General features: G+C 35.8%; 1 protein-coding gene across 1 annotated transcript in view; it reads right to left on the reverse strand.

The window, feature by feature from the left end:
* Nucleotides 6,972-23,578, reverse strand: part of HOOK1 (hook microtubule tethering protein 1) — a 73,305-nt gene continuing 56,698 nt past the window's right edge. Inside the window, 8 exon segments of the mRNA XM_021097623.1 lie at nucleotides 6,972-10,465; nucleotides 16,988-17,056; nucleotides 18,964-19,064; nucleotides 19,202-19,209; nucleotides 21,788-21,887; nucleotides 22,471-22,518; nucleotides 22,521-22,551; nucleotides 23,061-23,099. Coding sequence (XP_020953282.1) covers nucleotides 10,295-10,465; nucleotides 16,988-17,056; nucleotides 18,964-19,064; nucleotides 19,202-19,209; nucleotides 21,788-21,887; nucleotides 22,471-22,518; nucleotides 22,521-22,551; nucleotides 23,061-23,099 — 567 coding nt within the window. The 3' untranslated portion in view covers nucleotides 6,972-10,294.

Genomic DNA, 23,578 nt, shown 5'->3' on the forward strand with positions numbered 1-23,578 from the left:
TTTCCTTTCAAAATCACCTAATCTTATTTGGTTGGATGATTTTATTTTATGTTGTGTCCTTTTCTTTGTGCTTTTTGTGAATCTATTTTTTGTTTTATTTCTAGCTGCCCTGTTTTTCAAGTATGTTTACCCCTTCCTATATCTGCTTGCTTTAAATTAATAGTCATATAGGCTCAAAAATATTCTAAAAAGGGGGGGGGTCTAGATTTTTCTTATTCTCATTCCCCACATTTTGTGACTTTGATGTCCTGTTTTATATCTTAATATTTATCCTTTTGCTGTTCCTTATTTCTATTATTGTTTTCACATATAGTTTTCTTTTTTTCTTTTTGAACCGTATACTGGCTTATTTAAGTGATTACATTCCAATTGTCATTTCCTGTATCCTATATCTTCTTTCCTATTTAGAGAAGATCTTTCAATATTTCCTTTAGAATAGTTTAGTATTGCTGTATTTTATTTTTTGTCTCAGAAATTTTTTTTTGAAAGTTGAACTTTTATTTTTTTAATAAAAAAGTTTGTGTATGTTGAGTTATGTGACAATAAGAATTTCATTATATCATCATTTTATCATATTTGAGATAATTTAATATTATATAATAAGCTCAACAAAATAACTATGCATTCACTTTACAAATTTTTTATCTTAGAATTTTTGTCCAGTAATTCTTTATTCTACTACTACCTGATAATCTTGTTGGGTAGAATATTCTAGGTTGTGAATTTTTCCCTTTTAGGACTTTGAATATATCTGGCCACTCTCTTCTGGCCTATAGTGTTTCTTTAGAGAAATAAGTTGATTGCCTTATGGCAGTTCCCTCATAATTAACTCTGTTTTTCTCTTGCTCTCTCAGAATCCTCTCCTTATCTTTAACTTTTTCCATTTTCATAATATGTCTTGGTATAAGTCTGTTTGGGTTCAACTTGTTTGGGGCCCCTCTATGCTTCCTGTATCTGAATGTGTTTACTTCTTGAGATTTAGAAAGTTTTCAGCCATAATTTCTTCAAATATATTTTCAATCCCCTTTTCTTTTTCTTCTCCTTCTGGAATCTCTATTATGTATAGATTGGCACAGTTTATTTTTTCCATAAATTTCTTATATTTCTTTCATTTTTTTTTTCATTTGGCATTCTTTTGGCTGTTCTGATGTGTGACTTCCATTATTCTATCTTCCAAGTTACTTATTCATTCCTCTGCATTATTCATATTGCTGTTTAATGCCTAATGAAACTCCACTTTCATTTTGGCAAATGAATTTCCCAATTTTTCTTGGCTCCTCCTTATAGTTTCTACTTCTTTTATAAAGTAACTTGCTTTACCGTTCACATCCACTCTTAAATCCTTCAGGATTTTCATTACCTCTTTTTTACTTTTTTTTTATACTGCAGAGGTGTGTTTCTTTGTTTGATCCTTCAGGGGAATTCTGTTTTTTAACTGGGAATGGTTCCTGTGCTTCTTCATTTTGCTAATTTTTCTTCCTCTTTGAGTTTAGGGAAAACAATTATTTACTCTAGTCTTAGAGGGCTATTTATATGTGGGAGTGTCCCTGGGTAAGTTTGTGAGGGCTATTTTTTTTTTTTTTTTTTTTGGTGTGAGGGCTGCTTTTGCTTTGGTTGCTTGCTCTCTCCATTCTCAGTGCATGCAGGCCACTGTCCTCTTGACAATGCAGGTGTGCAGGTGTGGAGGTATGCAGCTATAGGGCCTGCATGTGCTTCCAGGGAGGTGGGGACAATGGGCACCTCCTGTAGGCAGTGCCTAGTTTCCAAGCACTGGACAGTGGTGGGGACCCACTGGGAGATGGGAGCAGCAGGCTCTTTCTGGTTGTAGGGCACTTGGCAGTGGCAATGACTCTCACTGAGTTGGGGGCACTGCCAAAAGCCTTTGGTAGCAGCAAGAGTGGGGCATGTGCATTCCCAGTGAGGTGAGGGCTACAGGTGGTGCTCAGTTTCAGGGCCCTCTGAAATGGAAATCCTTGAGTTGACTGGGGCTGCAGGTGGTGTCTGGTAATGGGATCCTTAGTGGCAGTGGGCTGTTATCCACTGCAGGAATCTGAGATGGCTGTGGTGGTTTGGACATACCCCCATAGCCAGTGAAAAAGTGTCCCTGCTCCCTGTGAGCCCACAGGTGCATAGAGAAGAAGTTCCTATGGAAGTTCCGCCCTCCCTTTCTGAACAGTGGCATCTTGCTTCCCTGGCAAACCCAGGCCTTCTCCAGCACTCCTTTGGCTGTAGCACACCACTCCTCAGCCCCCTTAGGCTGTCTCTGCACAGCCAACACTAGTCCTCTTCCTGAAACTGACCTCTGTAGGCTGAGTCTCAGCACATAGCCTCTGCCCAAGTGTCTCAGGCTGTGGTGCCCTAGGCAGTGGTGCTGATGGTCTGCATGGCTTTTTCTCTGCTTTGCCCTACTCTGAACGGCTGCAGTGCTTTTCACTGAGGCTTTGAGGTTACCCTGCTATTCTGGTTGATCTCCTCATTGGTTAGGTGGCTTCCTGGGTTGTAGATTCCTTTCCTCTTTCACAGCTCCCTCTCAGTAGTGGTAGTCCTGTCCTGATTCCTTTTTCTTCCCTTCTTTCTCTTTTTCTCCCTCCCTCCCTCTCTTTTCCCTTTTGTTCTGCCCAGTTATGTGGAGGGTTTCTTGCCATTTTGGAAGTCTGAGGTCTTCTGCAAGAGTTTAGTAGATGTTCTGTGTTAATCATTCTACTTTTTTAAAAAATGTATTTGTGGGAGAAGGTGAGTACCTACTCCTCTGCCATCTTGATCCTACCTCTATTTGTAGTGCTTTTCTCTTTTAACTTTTATACTGGAATGAAAAATGATTTATGCACCTCTGTAGCAGTAATATGGAATTCTGTTTTTGCCTGTATATTTGCCTTTGCTAATGAGTTTCATGATTTCTTATGTTCTTGTGTTGCCGTTTAGCATTCTTCGGCTTTAATCTGATAGTCTTTGTCTCCCCTTCATTTCTGAAGGACAGATTTGTCAGCTATATTATTCCTGGTTAGCCTGTTCCCCCCATCCCCACCCCACCACCACCATTTTGAATTTAATCATCCTAGTCCCTTCTGGATTGCAAGATTTCTGATGAAAAATCCTCTTATAATCTTACAGGTCTTCACTTGTTTGTACGAAATCACCTTCCTTTTGCTACTTCAAAATTCTGTTTTTATCTTTTGACAATTTGATTATAATGTGTCTTGGTGTGGACCTCTTTCATGTTATTTTGTGTCATTTGAGTTTCTTGGACCTGATGGCTATTTCTTTCCCCAGGATTGGGAAATTTTTAGCTATTATTTCTTCAAATAAACTTTCTGACCCTGTCTCTCTTCTCCTGGGACTCTCATAATGAATATTCTATAAATCCTTTAAGCTACCTCCACTCTTCTAATTTTTATTTTTTGCCCTTCTGATTTCCAATGGCCTGGCCTATCTTTAAGTTTGTCAATTCTTTCTCCTCAATCTATTCTGTGTGTAAGCCCATTTAAATTTTTTCAGCTATTTTTCAGCTCTATGATTTGTTTGGAATTTTAAAACATTCTTTGTTGAAATTCTTACTTTGCTCATGCATTGTCCCCCTGCCCTTGGTGATCATCTTTATGACCATTATTCTGAATTCTCTGTCAGGCAAACCACAAACCTTCATTTTATCAGGATGCTTCTGGAGACCTGTTCCTTTATGTGGAACACATTTCCTTCTTTCTTCACTTTCCTTGACTCTCTTTATTTCTTCACATTAGATAAACCACCCACTTCTCCCAGTCTTCATAGGCACTAAACCTTAGCCTGGCCAGAGACTCCAGGTGCCTCTCAAACCTTTGGGCTTGTCTAAGCTACCATCTTTGTTCAGTGACCCCCCAGGAGCATAAAGTATGCCAAGTCCTTTGTGCCCCAAGTTAGGAAAGAAGCCATACACTCAAATAATAGAAATGTTGGGGTACTACATTAGTAAATCAATTCCGTCTCTCCTCAAGTGAGAAGCTGGGAGCTGGAGTTTATCACTCACTTACTCTGCAATGAACTTGGGAGAGGAGCTATGGCAAACTGCTGCACCTTTATTCAGACCAACCATTCTTTCAAATGACTGATTTGTTCTTTCTGTTACCATCAATCAGCGGCTTAGCAAATGATGGGTTGTGTTAGCTTTCACAGACAGGTGGGTTAGAAGCCAGTCACTTGGGTAAGAGCTGGAAAGGGGTGGGAGCTTGTTGTGAGGTCCAACTCCTTCTAGGGAGATGCTGGGGGCTCAATGTTATCACTGCAGCAGGCTGGAGGAGGAGCTGCAGAAAGTGCCTGATCATTTGTTCAGACTCCCAAGAAACTAATCATTGCCTGTCCTATCAGTTCCCAGAGACAGGCAAAGTAAAAGCCAGACCCTTATGCAGCAACTGGAAAAATCAGAGCACTGGTATGCAGTCTAACCCCTCCCAGAGCATTGCTGAATGCTGGGTTTTATTAAAGTGGGCTGAGAGGAGGGGTCATGGGGATACCATGCATGGACATTCAAAATTGCTCCTTTCTCTGTAGACCCTGGAGGAACAGTGCAGGCCAGGCCCCATTACCTCCTACAAACAAGCAAGCTGGACACTCAGCAGCTGGAGAGTCAGGACACTTGCATAGTTCAACTCCTTCCAGGGAGAAGTTGCAGGCTTGATTTATTTCCTGAAATGAGCCAAGGGGAGGAGCCCAGAAAGTGCCTATATGCCCACCCAAGCTCCCAGGAATCTAATAATTGCCTCCCCCATAAGCTCCCAGATGCAAACTAGTTCGAAGGCAAATTCTCAGGCAGCAGTTGGGAAAGACAGTGCAAGCTGTGCTCACCACTTCCAGGGAGCAGCTGGAAGTTGAGCTTTGCTGCCTGCTCACTCTGTACCTAGCCATGGGGAAGATGCTTGGCAAGTTCTCCCATGAGTTTAAAACCAGGGCACTAGTAAATATCAGGCCTCATCAGCTCTAAAGATGGATGAATTAGAAACTAGTCCTTCACAGGGCAGCCGTAAAAATTAGTATGCTAGATATGTGGTCCAAATCCTTCACTCCTCTGGTCGAAGCTGGTGGTTGTTTCCCTCCCAATTGCCAAATGTATGGCACATTGCTGGGGGTGGGGTTTATGGTACGAGTATGTCTTAGCATTTGCTGTTTCAGCGTAGGTATTTTCTTAGTCACTCAGTGTGTAGGCGTCTCTCTAGTTTCTGGATTTCTCTCAGACGTATTGATCCATGTGTAGTTTACTTGAGTCTATGGGTAGAAGATCTTACGTCTATTTAGACACTCCTTCCAATGCACCCCCTGATCTCTTCAGAGCATTTTGAGAGTGGATTTCTAAAGAGAACATTCTACCCATTCATCATCAGCAAGTCTAGTTCAGCCAGTACATATTTCCTGGCTGTGTAAGATACTACACCAAGTGCTGTGGTAGAAAGAGAGATGAACCAAACATGGCCCATGACCTCAAGAAACTTAGTGTAGTGGGACAGATACATTAAGAAAAAAAAAAAAGTAGATCATACTAAGATCACTAAGAGAAAGAATTTGAATGCTTTAGAAAAATGGATCTCTCATGTTGAGAACTCTTAAGATTATGAGAGGGGAAATGTTTTGAGTTAAAGCAAGAGGCAAGAGGTCTAATTTGCAACTTTTAACCACTTAATGATAGCAGGTTTCTTAGCCCAGGTGGGCAAGGGAATGGTGCACTTCGTCATCAAAACTGTAGCTAGTTTAAGAATCCAACTATAGCTCTATTCCTCAGCATGTCACTGTGTGCAGGGTGATACCTGAAAGTTTCACTTCACTACATTTTTGTTTTTCTCTATAATCTGGAATTTTAGAGAGCTACAGAATGTGTGCATTTAACTAGACATCTAGAGCAGAGCAGTCCAAAAGAATTTTCTGTGATGAAAGACATGTTCTTATGCACTGTCCAATATTGTAGCTACTAGCCATATGTGACTGGAATGAGAAAATGAAATCTCATTAAAATTTGTTTTAATATTTGATGTGGCTAACAGTCACCACATTTGTTGGTCAGTGCAGGTCTAGAACTTTGGGTTTCTGTTAGTGAACTAGTCACAAGATAATGTATGGGCAACATTTATTGCACAGTACATGTTAAATTAGTAGAATCATGGCCTTTTGGGATCCTGGAGATCTACTTAAAGTGAGATGGGATTTAACTTTTGTCTTCATCTTTGCATATACGACACACTAACATTATCAAACATTTATTGAGCATCCACTAACACAAACAGAATTAAACCTTTTCAAGACAGATCCAAAGAACATGAAACACCTACACTTTTCTAGAAATTTCACAACTCATTTTGACAAACATATATAAGATTGGGAAATAAGTAGGATGATGGAAGAAAAAAACCCCAAATAAAGTAGCTGGAAAACAAAAGAGAAATCTTGGCTGGAAGCCCATAGCTGATATGACTAAATGGTGATTTCAGGATCCAAGTGCCTTCATTATTGTTCCACTAGCCCCGAATATTTCAGGCACATGGCATTCCAGACGGGGAGGGAGAAGAGCTAGGGAGAGCACACCCATTCTTTTGAAAGGCTCATATCACTGTTATTCACACCTCTTTGGCCAGAACTTAAATGACCCCACTTAGTTAACAAAGCAATCTGGCAAGGAGTTATTCCATACATCCTCTTCGTAAATTAACAAGATGAAATGTCAGATTCTGTTACTAAAGGAAGAAGGACAGAATGGGTATTAAAGGATAAGTAGTCTTTGCAAAAACAAAAACCCCAGAAATATTCTGGATTTCATGATAATGCAAATTGCAGATATAAACGAGCACACCAAACAAAATCATGTCTACACATCTCATTTATCAAAAAAAAAACAACCATTCAGATGAAAAACAGAATTAAATGTAATTATTTTTCTTTAGCACTCTAAATATTGTTCTTTAATTAAAGTAGCAAATAACAGTGCACTTGTATCCAATAAAAACTGATCATATCAGACACAGAATCAGAAAGTTTATTTACTTAAAACATTTGACAAATATTGTATTGTCACGAGACAATCATTTATTTAAAATAATACCCTAAATACTTACAAAAATAAATCAAGTATTGCTTCTATTTTTCGTGTCAAAGTCTTTGCCATAGAAAATAGAAAGAACCTTTTATAAACTAAAAATTATATTTAAGCTACATCAAGTTTAATAACTGAACACTATTTTCTTTTATGGTTGTGCTTTACAAATTTCCAAACTACTTTTTCGCAATGTATAGGTTCACAATAAGAATGTATGCAAACAACCATGTGACATATTTTTACATAGAAATGTTTTTCATTAAATATACATATATAGAGAACCCAACACAATATCGTGACCTAAAAGCCACCCCATAGGGCTACATGTGCCACCGTAGAGAAACAGAAGTAGATGTAGAAGCATTATTTGACATTCAAATTAGCACTCCAGTTATCAAAGACGATGCTATCTTAAGAAGGGATATTTGATTTAATGTTTCTAAACAAGAAATTAAACCTAAATTTAATATTAAATCATTGGTTCAACAGCCTTATTCACTGAAAAATAGAATGAACTTCAACTGTTTCTCAATCCATTAAGTTAAACTGAGGATGAACATCACTACCATGTGTACAAACACTTTTTATTTTAAAAAAGGAAAGGAATATTAATCTTGGAGCAAAGGCTCAAAATTTAAAGACCTTTCCCAAATTGGTCTGTGGCTTTACTTTATAGTCACTGGGACATTCAATTCCTTATCAAATAGATGCTGCATTTCTTTTCCCTGGTATTTGCACTTAAGCTTCACAACACAGATACATACAAGCTATGTTTCAAGATGAGTATTTATAATGTTTTACCACCCACAGGGTGTCAAATCTCACTATATTAACCAGATGTGGAAAACAATCTCACTTCTGATCAGTTCCTGAATTTCCATATGTTAATCACAATAATAAAGAATTTTAAATTACATTAGTAATTTATTTAGTATAAATAAATATTGAGCATTTTAAATTCTATTAACTAGAAAAGTGATAAATCACAAAAGTTGCTTCTTTATTTAGGAAAAAGAATCTAGCCTTAAATCCTTATTCAGAAATTACATGAATTATTTAGAAATTCCAAGTATAATAATTGAAAATTTATGAGCAATTGAACTGTGAAAATACTAATTTATTGAAATTGATGGTTTACAATAAATTTCATTAAAAGGGAGCTTGAAGAGCTTGGGAAATCTTGATTATAAGCAAGTAGTAAACACCAAAGAGATGTCTTACATTGACCAAAACATACTAAAATGCCATAATATTTAGAAATTTTTACTTATCATGCTATAATATTTCAAAGGCTTAGTTTATTTTACTAAAAATCACAGGCAAGCAAAGACTACAATATTGCACCAGTAAAGAACACCAAAATCTAAGAGGTAGTAAAAAGAAGTAACCCTGATAAAACAAAGTATCCTGACAGATGCTCCCTAATCTCAGAGACCCAAATACAGGGCCCAGTTCTTAAATTTCTCAGTGATTAGAAAACATTTACTGGTACAGAATCAAAAAACCAAGTATCCAAATGAATAATACTGTAAATGGAACAATACTCATTTGCAAAAAAAGGCTAAGAGTAAAATCTAGAACAGAGGTCTATAGCCAGCAGGCCTAATGTGACCTACTGCCAGTTTCTGCAAATAAAGTTTTATTGAAATACAACCACACCCACTTTATTTACATATTGTGTATGGCTGCTGCTTTTATATTTACCGCCAAGTTGAGTACTTGTGATAGATCATATGGCCCACAAGACTTAAAATATTTACTAAAATATTGACCATCTGTCTCTTTACAGAGTTTGTTGAGCCCTGGTGGAGACATGTTGATAGGTATGTATTTATCGGAAAGCAATGGAGAGAGAAAACTATGAATGTCACAATATAAGGTATTCAACTAGAAGGAATGTAAGATGCTAGTTTTATCACAATTCAATTTCTTTTTATATCTAAATCATCCTAACAGTATCATTTTTGTAGCCTAACATCAAAGAACATTTCCAAGTTATTACAAAAAGATCGGTACAGCACTGTCCAATGGCAATTTCTGCAATGACCCAAGTATTTTATGTTTGCATTCTCTAATACTGTAGCCACTAGCCACATGTGGCTACTGAGGATTTGAAATGTGGCTAGTAAAACCAAGGACTTGACTTTCTAACTTAAATTAAATTGCCTCATGTGACTTTTGGCTACATCACTGGACAGCAGAGATTTTAACTAAATTAAAATTCCAACATGTAATTCTTAGAAATGACCAGAAATAATAAAGTAACATTTCTGAAAAAAAGACCTTGGGGAGAAATGAACTAAATTCCATCAATTCAGCCCAAGACAGATTACTTAATTACTAAACAAAACAAAACTGATTTGAAACTGTCCCTCTCCTTCTTTTTAGTGAAGACACAAAACTACTAACACATCTTTCTTTTAGTAGAAGTCCTGATAATTTTATGCTTAAAAGCAATAGTAATCGTAATCTTCAATAATTACACTAAAAGTATGTGGGCATTTCATACAAAGTATGTATTTTTTAGCTGCCTCCCATCAGCAAGTCACCTCTTCAGAAAGTCAGTTAGTTTCTATGCCCTTAACATTTCAACCATGCTGTGTAGAAGCCTTTGTTTATAGTAGGTATGTACGAAAATTATGACATCTTCGAAATCTGCAAAATTTTCATTAGTGACTTTTACTATGGACAAGTCATTTCAATAGTCATATCTTCCAAATATATATCTTTCATCGCATGATAAAATATACCCATTCAATTACAGAATGAGGAGATAGAGTTAACACCTTGTATTATATAAGTCAAAAAATATAACTCAATGTATGGTTCTCCACATGCCCACCTCATGACAATTTTTTATATGGACCAAAACAATAAAATAAATAGAGACGTATTTTTAGATTACATGTTATGGATTACACATTGCAAATTAACCTAATTACTAGGACAACTGAAAACATTAAAATATACAAAGTCTTTCTGAAATAATTTTATAATACTCTCAAAAGACAAATGTTTGAGATGTTTGCCTTATTTTATCTTCCAGTCATTTACATATACCCCCCCAAGAGAAATAGCTAATCCCATATTCTACTTGCAAAATCAGCTGGCAAAATTAATTTTATGCCTTTTGATTTTAAAATAGCTGATATCCAATATCATAAACTTCTTTTCCAACCTAGTAGTTAGTTGAAAGATACAAAGTATTTTAAGGGCACTTCTGTTTATGTTTACTTTTGCAGTTTAATCAGCTGTTGTAGCAGGAACTTTAACAGAGAGATTCCTTCTGGTGCTGGTGATGTGCCGCTGTTGTGCTAGGAAAGACCGGGCGGGGGCACAGGCGCCTGTGTCTCTGCAAGTACCACTGCCGCTCACAAGTCTAGATTCCATCCCCAGCTTCTGGAATGCTAGACTCTGAACAAAAATAAACAGGTGACATGACAAATGAGGGTCTGCAAAGTGCTGTTCACATATACAAAGTCATCTAATCCTAATAATCCTATAAAGCTGGTGTTTTCCTCACTTTTATAGAAAAAAGTAACAGTTCAGAAGCTAATTTGTACATGGTGAGGATGCTCTTACGAAAAGGAAACAAAGGCATAAACCCAGTTTCTCTATTATAATCCACTAAAAATGATTAAACATTAAAAACAGTAGCTTAAAATAATGTTCTAAAATTAAGCATGGGAGTTCCTGTTGCGGCTCAGTGGTAAGGAACCCAACTAGTATCCATGAGGATGCAGGTTCTATCCCTGGCCTCAATCAGTGGGTTAAGGATCTGGTGTTGACATGAGCTGTGGTGTAGGCTACAGATGCAGCTCAGATCCCATGTTGCTGTGGCTGTGGTATATGCTGGCAGCTGTTGCTCCAATTAGACTCTTAGCCTGGGAACTTCCATACGCCACAAGTGCAGTCCTAAAAAGCAAAAAATAAAAATAAAAAAATTTATAAAAACAAAATTAAGCTTGATTATAACAAAAGTTTCAGGGCAAATTTTTGTATTGGGGCCATTACCACAGACATTATGTGTGGACAGCACAAGAGAAAAGCTTAATCTCAATAGGTCTTCCTTTTTTTTTTTTTTTGCCCACTGCATGCAAAAATTCCTAGGCTGGGGATGGAATGTGTGCCACAGCTGCAACCTGGGCCACTGCAGTGACAACCCTGGATCTTTAACCCACCACACCACCAGGGAACTCCTGATCAATGGTTCTTGAAGTGTGGTCCCTGGATTAACATCTGTGCAACTGGGAACTTAAAAGTGCAAATTATACCTATGGATTCTACGGAGACCCAGTGAATAAGAAGCTCTGTAGGTAAGTCCAATAATTTGTGTTTTAACAAGTCTTCTGATGCATGCCGAAGTTTGAGAAACAGAAAAGTTCCAATTTACCATAGTCTATCTACATACTGATATATGACAAATTATTGTAGTTGTGGCTGTTGGGTTTTTTTTTTACTAAGGCAAGTCACTACTCCTCTTTCACTAGACCTCATAACAGTTTTACTGAACTTATTAGCATCACTAGTAACTAGTGAAATATACAATATAGTAAATGCTCAAAAAATACAGGTTGAAAAATGATTAAATAATATATTATTTGGTGCTAATATCTTTGATGAATTATATATCAAGAGGCCAAAAAGTAACAAAGAAAATAATACACTGTCCCTGATTTTAACTAGGATGGCTGCCTAACCATGAAGGTTGGTTCTGACACCACACACAATTTCCTTCAAGGCCTTGCTAAAGCCAGACTTTACCAAAAAGAGAAGGGAGGAAAAGAGCACAGACAAAAAAAACATGATGGCATGAAAGAAAAAGGCATGTTTAAGGAGATCCAGTTCTATGTGCTGAAGCACAGGGTTCATGCACCAAGAGTCTATATTGATAATCTGTCATAATAAAGAGCAGCTGAGGTAAGTAATGGCTGTTATTATCTATGCCAGCTGATGAGAACACTCAAAAGAACCATAGACATCAAGAAAACATCCCACTAATGCTAGGGATGACAAAATAAAATACATTTCAAATTATTTTATACTATTTCCTCCATGTTAGAACAGACAGACAACTACTGAGGAGCTATCAAAAGATAACAAATAGGATAAACTGGGAAGTTAACATAAGTTAAAAATAAAAGTTTAACTTTTAGGGAAGACAAAATTAATAATGTAAGTACTATATCATCTGAAAGCAGCAGAATACAGTTTCTTCTCAAGTGCACATGGAATATTCTCCAGGACATATCACAACCTGGGTCACAAATCAAGCTTTAGTAAACTTAAAAATTGGAATCATACAAGCATTTTTTCTGATCACAATGCTATGAGACTAGAAATCAACCAACAAGAAAAAAACTGCAAAAAAAAAGAAAAACGTAGAGGCTAAACAATACACTACTCAACAACTAATGGATCACTGAAGAAATCAAAAAACACCTAGAGACAAATAACACAAAGATATGACAATCCAAAACTTATGGGGGAGTTCCTGTTATGGCGCAGTGGGTTAAGGATCTAACCACAGCAGCCTGGGTCACAACAGAGGTACAGGTTTGATCCTCAGCCCTGTGCAGTGGATAAGGATCCAGTTTTGCACCTGCAACTGTGGCTTGGATTCAATTCCTGCCCTACAACTTCCATATACTACAGGTACAGCTAAAAAAAAAAAAAAAAAAAAAAAAATTCAAAACCCACAAGACTAATGGGATGCAACAAAAGCAGTTCTCAGAGGGAAGTTTAGAGCAATACAATATCACCTCAGGACACAAGAAAAATCCCAAATAAATATCCTAACTTTATACCCAAAGCAACTAGAGAAAGGACAAAACCCAAAGTTAGTGGAAGGAAAGAATCATAAAAGATCAGAGCAGAAATGAGAGAGAGCAAAGAAAAAAAAAACCGATGAAAATAAAAGGTGATTCTTTGAAAAGATACACATAACTGATAAACCTTTAACTAGTCTCAAGAAATAATGGGACAGGGCTCAAATCAATAAAATTAGAAATGAAAAAGGAGAAATTACACCACAAAAATACAAAGGATCATGTAAGAGACTACAAGTGACTATATGCCAATAAAGTGGACAACCTAGAAGAAATGGCCAAATTCTTATAAAGGTACAACCTTATAAGACTGAAACAGGAAGAAATAGAACATATGAATAGATTAATCACAAGTCCTGAAAATGAAAATGTGATTTAAAAATTTCCAAAAAACAAAAGTCCAGGACCTGATGGCTTCCCAGGTGAATTTTATCAAACATACAGAGAAACGTTAACACCTCTCTTTCTGAAACTATTCTCAAAAATTGCAGGGGAAGGAAAACTCTTAAACTCATTCTATGAGGCCACCATCACTCAGTTTTGATACCAAAACTGGACAGACACCACAGAAAAATAAAACTACAGGCCAATATCACTGATGAAGAGATGCAAAAATCCTCAACAAAATATTAGCAAACTGAATCCAACAAAACTTTAAAAGGATTGTATACCATGATCATGATTTATCCCAGGGGATACAAGGATTCTTCAATATATTCAAAATCAATATGATATACTACATTAATAAACTGAAGAAGAGGGAGTTCCCATTGTGGCACAGCAGAAACGAATCTGACTAGTTAGTATCCATGAGGATGCGGGTTCGATCCCTGGCCTCACTCAGTTTGTTAGGGATCCAGCATTCCCATGAGCAGTGGTGTAGGTCGCAGATGCAGCTTGGATCCTACATTGCTGTGGCTGTGGAGTAGACCAGCAGCTGTAGCTCTGATTCGACCCCTAGCCTGGGAACTTCCATATGATGCGGGTGCAGCCCTAAAAAGCAAAAAATAAATTAAAAAATTTAAAAAAATAAACTGAGGAATAAAAACCACATGATCATCTCAACAGATGCAGATAGTTTTTGACAAAATTCAACACTGTTTTCTTAAACTCTCCAGAAAGTGGACATAGAGGGAACCTACCTCAACATAATAAAGGCCTTATATGACAAACCCACAGCTAACATCATTCTTGATGGTGAAAAGCTGAGAGTTTTCCCACTAAGATCAGGAACAAGACAAGGATGTACACTCTCACCACATTTATGCAACATAGTTTTGGAAGTCCTAGCTATGGAAATCAAGAAGAAAAAGAAATAAAGGGAATCCATATTGGAAGAGAAGTAAAATTGTCACTGTTTGCAGATGACATGATACTATACATAGAAAATCTTAAGCTACCAGAAAACTACTAGAGCTCATCAATGAATTTGGTAAAGTTGCAGAATTCAAAATTAATATACAAAAATCTCTTGCAATCCTATACACTAACAAAAGATCAGAAAAAGAAATTAAGGAAACAATAACATTTACCATGCATCAAAAATAATAAAATATCTAGAAATAAACCTACCTAAGGAGGCAAAATACCCATACTCTGAAAATTATAATTTGCTGTTGAAAGAAATCAAAGATGACACAAACAAATGGAAAGCTATACCATGTTCTTGAATTGGAAGAATCAATTTCATCAAAATGACTATACTACCCAAGGCAATCTACAGATTTAATGCAGTCCCTATTAAATTACCTATGGCATTTTTCAAAGAACAAGAACAAAAGGTTTTAAAATTTATATGGAAACAAAAAAGAGCCTAAAATAGTCAAAGCAATCTTGAGGAAGAGAAATGGAGCTGGAAGAATCAGGTTCCCTGACTTCAGACTATACTACAAAGCTACAGTTATTAATACAGTATGGTACTGGCACAAAAATAGAAATTAGATCAGTGAAACAGGAAAGTCCAGAAAAAAAAAACCACGCACATATGGTCTAATCGATGACAAAGGAGGCAAGAATATACAATGGAGAAAAGACATTCTCTTCAATAAGTGGTGCTGGGAAAACTGTACAGCTACCCATAAAAGAATGAAATTAGAACACTCTCTTAACACCATACACAACAATAAACTCAAAATGGGTTTAAGACCTAAGCATAAGGCCGGACACCATAAAACTCCTAGAGGAAAACACAGCCAGGACACTCTTTTAATTGCACCAATATCTTTTTTGATCTACCTCCTAGAGTAATGATAATAAAAACAAAAATAAACAAATGGCACCTAATTAAGCTTAAAAGCTTTTGCACAGCAAAGGAAACCATTAACAAAACGAAAAGACAACCCATGGAATGGGAAAAAAATCTTTGCAAGTGAAGCAACAGATAATGGATTAATCTCCAAAATATACAAACATCTCACAACTTTATTTCAAAAAAAACCTCCCAAACAACCCAATTAAAAAATGGTCAGAAGATCTAAACAGATCTTTCTCTAAAGATATACAGATGGCCAAAAAGCACATGAAAAGATGCTCAACATCACTAATTACCAGAGAACTGCAAATCAAAACTATAATGAGGGATCACTTCACACTGGTCAGAATGGCCATCATCATAAAAAAGTCTACAAACAAAGTCTACAAACAATAAATGCTGGAGAGGGCATGGAGAAAAATGAACCCTCCTACACTGTTGGTGGAATGTAAGCTGGTGCATCCACTATGGAGGTTCCTTACAAAACTAAATATAGAACTACTGCATGATGCAGCAATCCCACTCCTAGGCATACACCTGGAGAACACCTAAATTTGAAAAGATACATGCACCCCAATGTTCAATGCAGCCAGCACTATTTACAGTAACCAAGCTATGGAAGAAACCTAAATGTCCAACAGAGGACTGGATAAAAATGTGGTACATATATACAATGGAATATTACTCAGCCATAAAAAAACTCATTAAATAATACCATTTGTAGCAACATGAATGGACCCAGAAATTACTATACTAACTGAAGTCAGATAAAGACAGATATCATATGAGATCACTAATATGTTGACTCTAATAAGCAAACACAAAAGAACTTGCAAAACAGAAATGCACTCAAAAGATTTTGAAACCAAATTTATGGTTACTAAAGGGTAAACATGGGGTGGGGAGGGATAAATTAGGAGGTTAGGATTGACATATACAGACTACTACTGTGTATAAAATAGTAACAAGAACATACGGTATAGCACAGAGCTATCTATTCAATACGATGTAATAACCTATGTAGGAAAAGAATCTGAAAAGGAATGGATATGTATTATGTATAACTGACTTACTTTGCTATACACCTGAAATATAATTTTTCAGTTATCATCACTCCACCAAAATTAAAAAAATAAAAATAAATTTGAGTCCTAGAAGACTTAATTTTGCATTATAGAGATATTCACATATCTACAGAGACCCTGTATGAAGCATAAATGTTTTAGCTCAATAATGCATTTTAAAAACATTTATGAATTGTGCAAGTGCTTCCTGTGCATTAACTTAAAAGGTTGGTGAGTCATGAAATCAATTTAGTGGTTTTGAAAAAAGTCAAAATCAACTAAAAACATTCAAATAAAATATAAAGTGAGTCTGGATTACGACAAACATTACTAAAAAAAAAATACAACAGAAAATATCTGAGTGCAATGCACACATTCAGGGTAACTTTGTTCAATTATACCTAAACATGAACACAAACCAATTTGTGATGTAAGGTATATTTTCTTCTGTGGTTCGCAGTCAAAATGTTTGAAAAATGCTGTCCTAAACATTCAACCACTGAAGTTCCCGTCATGGCTCAGTGGTTAACAAATCCAACTAGCAACCATGAGGTTGCAGGTTCAATCTCTGGCCTTGCTCAGTGGGTTAAGGATTCGGCATGGCCATGAGCTGTGGTGTAGGTCACAGATGCGGCTCAGATCCTGCATTGCTGTGGCTCTGGCATAGGCTGGTGGCTGCAGCTCTGATTGGACCCCTGGCCTGGGAACCTCCATATGCTGCGGGAGCAGCCCTAGAAAAGGCAAAAAGACAAAAAAAAGAAAAAATTCAACCACTGGCTAAATTTCAACTCACCTTATTATACCAGGCAGAAACAATGAGTTTTTCTTCATAATCACGGAATTTTGCTACTTTACATTCACTCTGGAGAAAGATATAAGGACTATTACAATCCCAGAAATAAATCAAATTTCTAAAAATGGAGTAACTTTTTCACTATGGTTATGATCAAAAGAATGTGAAGAATGCATTGTGAGGCAAACAAAGTAGTCAAAATGTAAAACTGAATCATGAGCAATGTATGCACAACACCTTTAGGAAAGAAAAAGGTTGTGACTAAATATTTTAGGAATTTTACTGGTAGGACAGATATTAAACAATAACAAACAAGATGATAACAGACAAGAAACAAATGATTCTTATGCCACTGTTGCTTGGATCTAAAGAAAAAAGTAACACTTGCTTAGGTGTCAAAACAGAGCTGCACCGGTGGAGGAGTCAAAACCAAGGGGGAAAAGGATGTAGGAAAACATACCCCAGAACATCCTTTAAAATTTCCTGTAAAGCTTAGCACAAATTTTTCTCTCGATTCTTGGTGACTGTATACTCCACTGCCTGTGGCCTTATCTGCAAGCCACCCTAGAGAGTGAATCCATTTTTTAATTATTCTAATCCAGCTAACTGTGTAATTTTGTTGAGCACCAAATATAGTTGGCTCAGAGAAAATGTCATAATCTAAAACATTTGCATGTTTCCACAGCAAGACGATCTTGATAGAAAAAGCACTCAGGAAACAAAGAGGTCAGATGTCCTCCTGGCTCACATCCACTCCAGGCAAACTTGCCTGAGAAGGATGGCAGATAGAGTAACCTCTACTATAAACTTCAGCTTGCTTCTTTTCACTCTTTGAGGTATGTGTACAGTTACATATCCATAAATTAAAGGCCCATATGCTGTGACTTGACTGAGGTTTTCCTCAGAGCTCTAGTTAGAGGCACCATTTTGTCACTGTCCTTGTCAGGGAGCTACATTTCAAGCATCAACAACGGTGAACCGTCTCACTGGCTTTCACTGGAAAGTGAATAATCAGACAACTCAGATTTCAGAGATTATTCAGTTCAAATCTGATTATTTTACAGATGAGAAGACTGAAGACTAGAGAGGAAAGGTGATAACTTTAAGGTAAGTTAACCATAAAGCTGTAACCTTGGCCTCTGATTTATGTGATATTTAATGCTGGGGGTATAGAGATATATAGTCTCTGCCCTCAAAAAACACTCTGACACATGCCAAAAAAAATAATGGTGCTATTGGGGTATGAATTCATGAGTTCAGAGTGCATGGAATCACAATGGAGAGATAACTAACTTTGCCTAAGACATACAAGAATAGCTTTATAAAAGAGGAGATCTCTGAGTTGGGTCCTATAGAATGAAGAATAAATTTCTTCAGAGAGACACTTGTATCCAGTGCTTTTCACAATGCCTGACATGGCCTGGACAAGCACTTATAGCCTGTGTATGGTAAGGCTGCTGTGAACTCTGGATATTAAAATGTTTAAGTAAAATATTTCCACTACAGCCTCTATCTACTGGCTCAGAAATAATGTGAATAAAATGGTAAATGAATATAATGTGTTTCCCTATAACATCCTAGATGATTTACAGGGAGAAGAAAAGGGAAGAAGAATCTGGTTAACTTAGGACCTTTTTAAAAAAGTGAACTTGATTTCTTTTTTTTATGAACTCTCATCCACAGAATGTTTAAAGGAACATTATAATAGCAGGACCCTACTAGAAAGAAGGGCTATATATGACTGGCTGTTAAAGAGGGAGACAGACACAAGGCAGCAGGTGTATAAACCTGCAGAGACCAATCTTGTGGGCTAGTGATAAGTGGCTTTGTAATAAGCATACTAAGTGCTAAAACATGATAAGCCTAACTTCTAAATTCTTGTGAAACCTGATCATTAGTGGCAAATATATGACAGCAGTTAATTACTAGAGTTACACAGAATAATTAAGAGGCAATGTATAAAATGGAAGTTTTACCTCTAGAATCTCGATTCTTCTCTCTTTCTCTGCCAACTGCTTTCTAAGTAGCATTATTTCAGCTGATGCTGGATTTAATTTGGGATCTAATGTTTTATTACCTGTTTAAAGAAAAAAACAAAATTTTATGTTCACTTTATCTTGTCATATATCGAAAGAAGAACAGTCTATAAAAATCTGTGCAAATAAAGTGGAACATCCAGAAAGTGATCCATGAGCTAGTTACAGCTTGTTTTACAATCTAATCTGAATTAAAAAAATAACATTCTATAATCTAGAAATGGTACAAAAATTCAGTACAAAAATGGGATATACATCCCCAAATCAAGTGACCCTTCTCCAAGGCTTAGTACTCAGAAAGTAACTTAGTCTTATCAAGCTTTGAGCACTGGGGTCTTGAAATAACCCCTTTCCACACTTATCTGATCTGAATCAGGTAAATTAAACATTTTTAAAAAATTAAAATGATTTCAGTAATTATATATGTTCACTGTACAAAGAGTAACACACACACACACAAATTCTTGGCAACAATCTTTTTTTACTGCCATTATCTAGTTAAATGTAATTTGACATATAAGATCAATATAATAGATGTTGGTGATTCTGAATGCAAATTCTAGAGTACTCAACCATACTTATGTAAATTACTAAAAAGCTGAGTAAAAACAGATGTTTGATCAGAATGTTGTTCAGTGACAAACTAACCATGTAGACAGCAGTATGTTGGAAAATCAACTCAGAAATAGGTATAAATTACAAGCAAAAACCAGTTTCCAATAGCAAGGTCATCTGAGTGATATAATTACAAACCTATTTTAAAAGATCTACGTTTAATGAGTTAAGAAAATTTCATCTATGTTAACAGAGGTTAAAAAAAAAAAAAAAAGACTAGAAAGCAGTATTCCTAAAACTTACTGTGTTCATTCAAAATGATTTACTGAGTGATAAATGTGGAAGGCCATGGTGGCAGGTGTAGCCACAGCCATTTACTAGAGTCAGGGCACGTTCCCTTAGAAAGTTCACATGATCAAAGAAGACACATCAGTGTTTAAACCATAATTTAATTACAAAGAACATATAATAATATGTTGCCTCTAAGTGATAAAATTATGGTTGTGACTATTTTATACTTTCTGAATTTTCTATCATGTACATATGTTACTATTTTAACCTCTCCCCTGAATGTACAGGAATAAAACTCAAAATTATATTTACCAAAAAGCAACTATTTCGCAAATGGTAAATTCGATGATGGCAAGAACATGGTATTCATTGCCACTGCTCTAATTAGTTATAATACTTATAGAATATTGTTTAGAAATATGTGCAACATCTCAAAATGTTATCCTTTGACCCAATAATTCCATTTGATGCATTAACCTAGGAACAAGATTAAGATAATAAACCAACAAAAGGGAAAACTTTCTGTATAAATATGTTGCGTGTAGCCCTATTTCTAGGAACAAAAAGAAGACGACATAGAACCAAATGATTCCCAACAACAGGATGATGACTAGGTAAGCTATGATGTATCTACTAAACTGAAAGAATATTATGTAGCTCTTCTTATTTGCAAAGGTGGCTCCATACACACAAGTGTCTGTCCTATTCGCCTAGCATAACGTGCTTGATAAATATTGTTACATTTATATAACATGACATTATTTTAAGTTTAAAAATACAAATCATATGATCACAAATCATATGTGATATGATCATACAAATCATGTGTATATTTTGGTAAATAATCACGGAGGTAACAGCCATTGAAAAAAATGCACCATTAAGAAAAAAACACCAAAAGGTTAACAGGAGTTGTCTCTGGTAACCTTTCTATATATTATCTATTAAAAACATTTATACTTTGTTACTGAGAGACACCGACCTGTGGCAGACTGCCTGGGAGACAGCAAGCCTGCCTCCCTAGAAGTTGGGTGCAGCGAGCTGCCTGAGCTCTGCCCACTGAAATCAGAGGTTTACGCCTGACCCATTCTATCTCCTACGCAATCCAGGCTGTCTTCCCTCATCTATAGCTGGACAATGTCAAGTGAACTTGAGGACCCCCTGCTGAAGAAGGCTGAGTCTCTATTAGCTTGGGACTCTGAATAACTGCCCCTTCCCACACTGATGACTGGATTTTGTGTGCTCAAGAAGTAAACTCGTATCTCATTAAGCTTGAGACCTTGGGGTTTGCCTGTTGCTGCAGGTACTATTTATACCTTAATTAACAAATACAAAACTTAAACACGAAAAGGGCAGACTTAGTAGTAGTATTTTAAGACTCTGTCATAAAATTCTGTTCTTCTATTCAGTAAATAGAAAAGAATAACATTCTCTGAGAATATCTATAGTTAATTAGGAAACTATATTCATGGAAAAAAAAGATTTTATGAGAATAGTATTTACTGATATTTAAGAAAAAGTAAGAAATCAGGAAAGAATAATTAGTCTGATAAGCATTAGACTAATCTTTAACTGTCTAATCTAGACTAAATGCTAAAACAATTTAAACAATTTGAAAAGCTCAATTTTCACAAAGGCAAATGTTCATTGTAAGAACTAAAGATTACATACTTAGTCATTTTCTCTAATGAGTCATTACAATCAACATTTAAACTGTCCTATGAAGCCATGTGCTGTTCTATCTGATGCTGATGAGTGACAGGGAAATAACATGAGGACTAAGGTGGAGATGCACCAGGAATTGACTGGCAGGGCAGGTTAGTGGGAGCAAAGCAAGGTGATACAGATCCAGGAAGAAATGAGACAGGCCCAATTAGTACAGAGTCACAAAAGCTAGACCTGAAAGATAAGCACTCACATTTCTTGCTTCTCTAAGTACATTTTGTATCTTTCCTCCATTGCTTTCATATCTTCATCTTTCTTCTGAAGAGCAGCTTCAAGTTCACTGATCTTTTGCACTATTATTAAAAATAAAATGAAATACGACCATTTTAAAAAACTCCCTCCTCACACACAAAAAATATTTTCTAAAGACTGATAAAGACAGTTTAAAAGAGAATCTTTATTTCTTCTTTGTGGTGAATTCCTATCCAAACTTTTGAACTACACCAATATATTCCAGTCATTTTACATTATTTTTTTCTTAAAAAAAAAAAATCTATAATCTGCCTTACTGAGCTATCTTTCTCCTTTCTGGCAAGTATTTCAATGAACAAATGTACCTTACAATATAAGCACAGCCATCCTAAATTCATTCTGTTTTAAGTTCATTTTAATCTGATCATAAATGATTCATTTACACTTCCATAGTATTAATTCTATTTTACAATGTTTGATACTCCTATATATCATCAGTTCATCTCATTACATTAACTTTTTTGCTTTAAGATATCATTACTTACTTAAATCACTAAAAATATTACGGTTCTTATTTGCAATGTAACTATCTTTGCATTGCCTGAAGACTTATACACAGTTCTTGCCATCCTTCCACTAAAAGGGCAAGTCTTCAAAGTCTGATCCGGTTTTACAAATACCTACCATTCTGGTTTACATCTGGCTGGAGGTCTTCAATGAGCTCCTGTTTTTCTGTAATTCTTCCTGGACCTCTGTTAGTTTTTCCTAAGTAGTGAAAAAGACATGGAGCTTTGGAGCCAAACAGACCTAAGAATGAAGACTGGTTTCTGTCATATAGCAATTTGTGGACTGTGGGCAAGTAACTTCTGATTCTTCATTTCCTCATTTGTGAAATGGGAATAATACCTGCCAGATATTTTAGGAGTTGGTTGTGAAGTGTAAAATGCCTGATAAATGGTGGGCAAAAATTTCCCTCTTGCCACCCTTGCTTCCTAAATAGTTAAAGAAAATATTTTATAGGTTAAACATCCCACATTTCCACATAACTAGTTGTGATAGTTGTCTATTTGTAAACTCTTTTAAGTGTCATTAGCATTAAAAAATGTAGCAGTTTGGGATCATAGGCAGGTAGACTGACGGTTTTACCATGTTTTCTTCTCACCTTGGTGGCAGTTGGCATTAGGGTTTTTGCTTTTAGTAAACATCACAAAAGGATATTAACTTAGAAGCTTTAAATCCATTCTTCTCATATTTGAAATGAAATATCGTTTTACTTACATATGAGCTTCCAACTTCTGCTTTAGTTTGCTGGACTATAAAAATTAGAAAAGGTTGCTGTAAGATAACTATTGTGACAAAGATAATTTTTTCCAGACAACAAAATCTCTTTACCTCCTTTAGAAGGTGTACTATATGCAATTATAAATGTTTAAAAAATTTAATTTCTAATAAATTCTTGTAAAAATGTAATTTTACATATATTTTTACTTCAACAAAAGGAAAGATAGAATTAAATTACGAAGAGAAGTATAAAGTAAGAAGAAAAATGATTGATCAATTTGAATAAATGAAAAATTTGAATGAAGAAAAATAGAAATGCGAGCTAAGGATATATTGAGGAGTATCAACGTTTAAAAACTGAAAGTCATCATATAATTTTGAGGTTTTAGACCTCCAAAGAAAAAATTTAAAAATAAAAAATTATAATAAATTTATCATTATATGCAGACTTAATATTAACATCAAAATGAAGAAATGATTTTAAAATAAAATTTACAACAAAATTCCTCTT

The sequence above is a fragment of the Sus scrofa genome, chromosome 6 (assembly GCF_000003025.6).
Source record: "Sus scrofa isolate TJ Tabasco breed Duroc chromosome 6, Sscrofa11.1, whole genome shotgun sequence".
In the NCBI taxonomy this organism is placed as follows: domain Eukaryota; kingdom Metazoa; phylum Chordata; class Mammalia; order Artiodactyla; family Suidae; genus Sus; species Sus scrofa.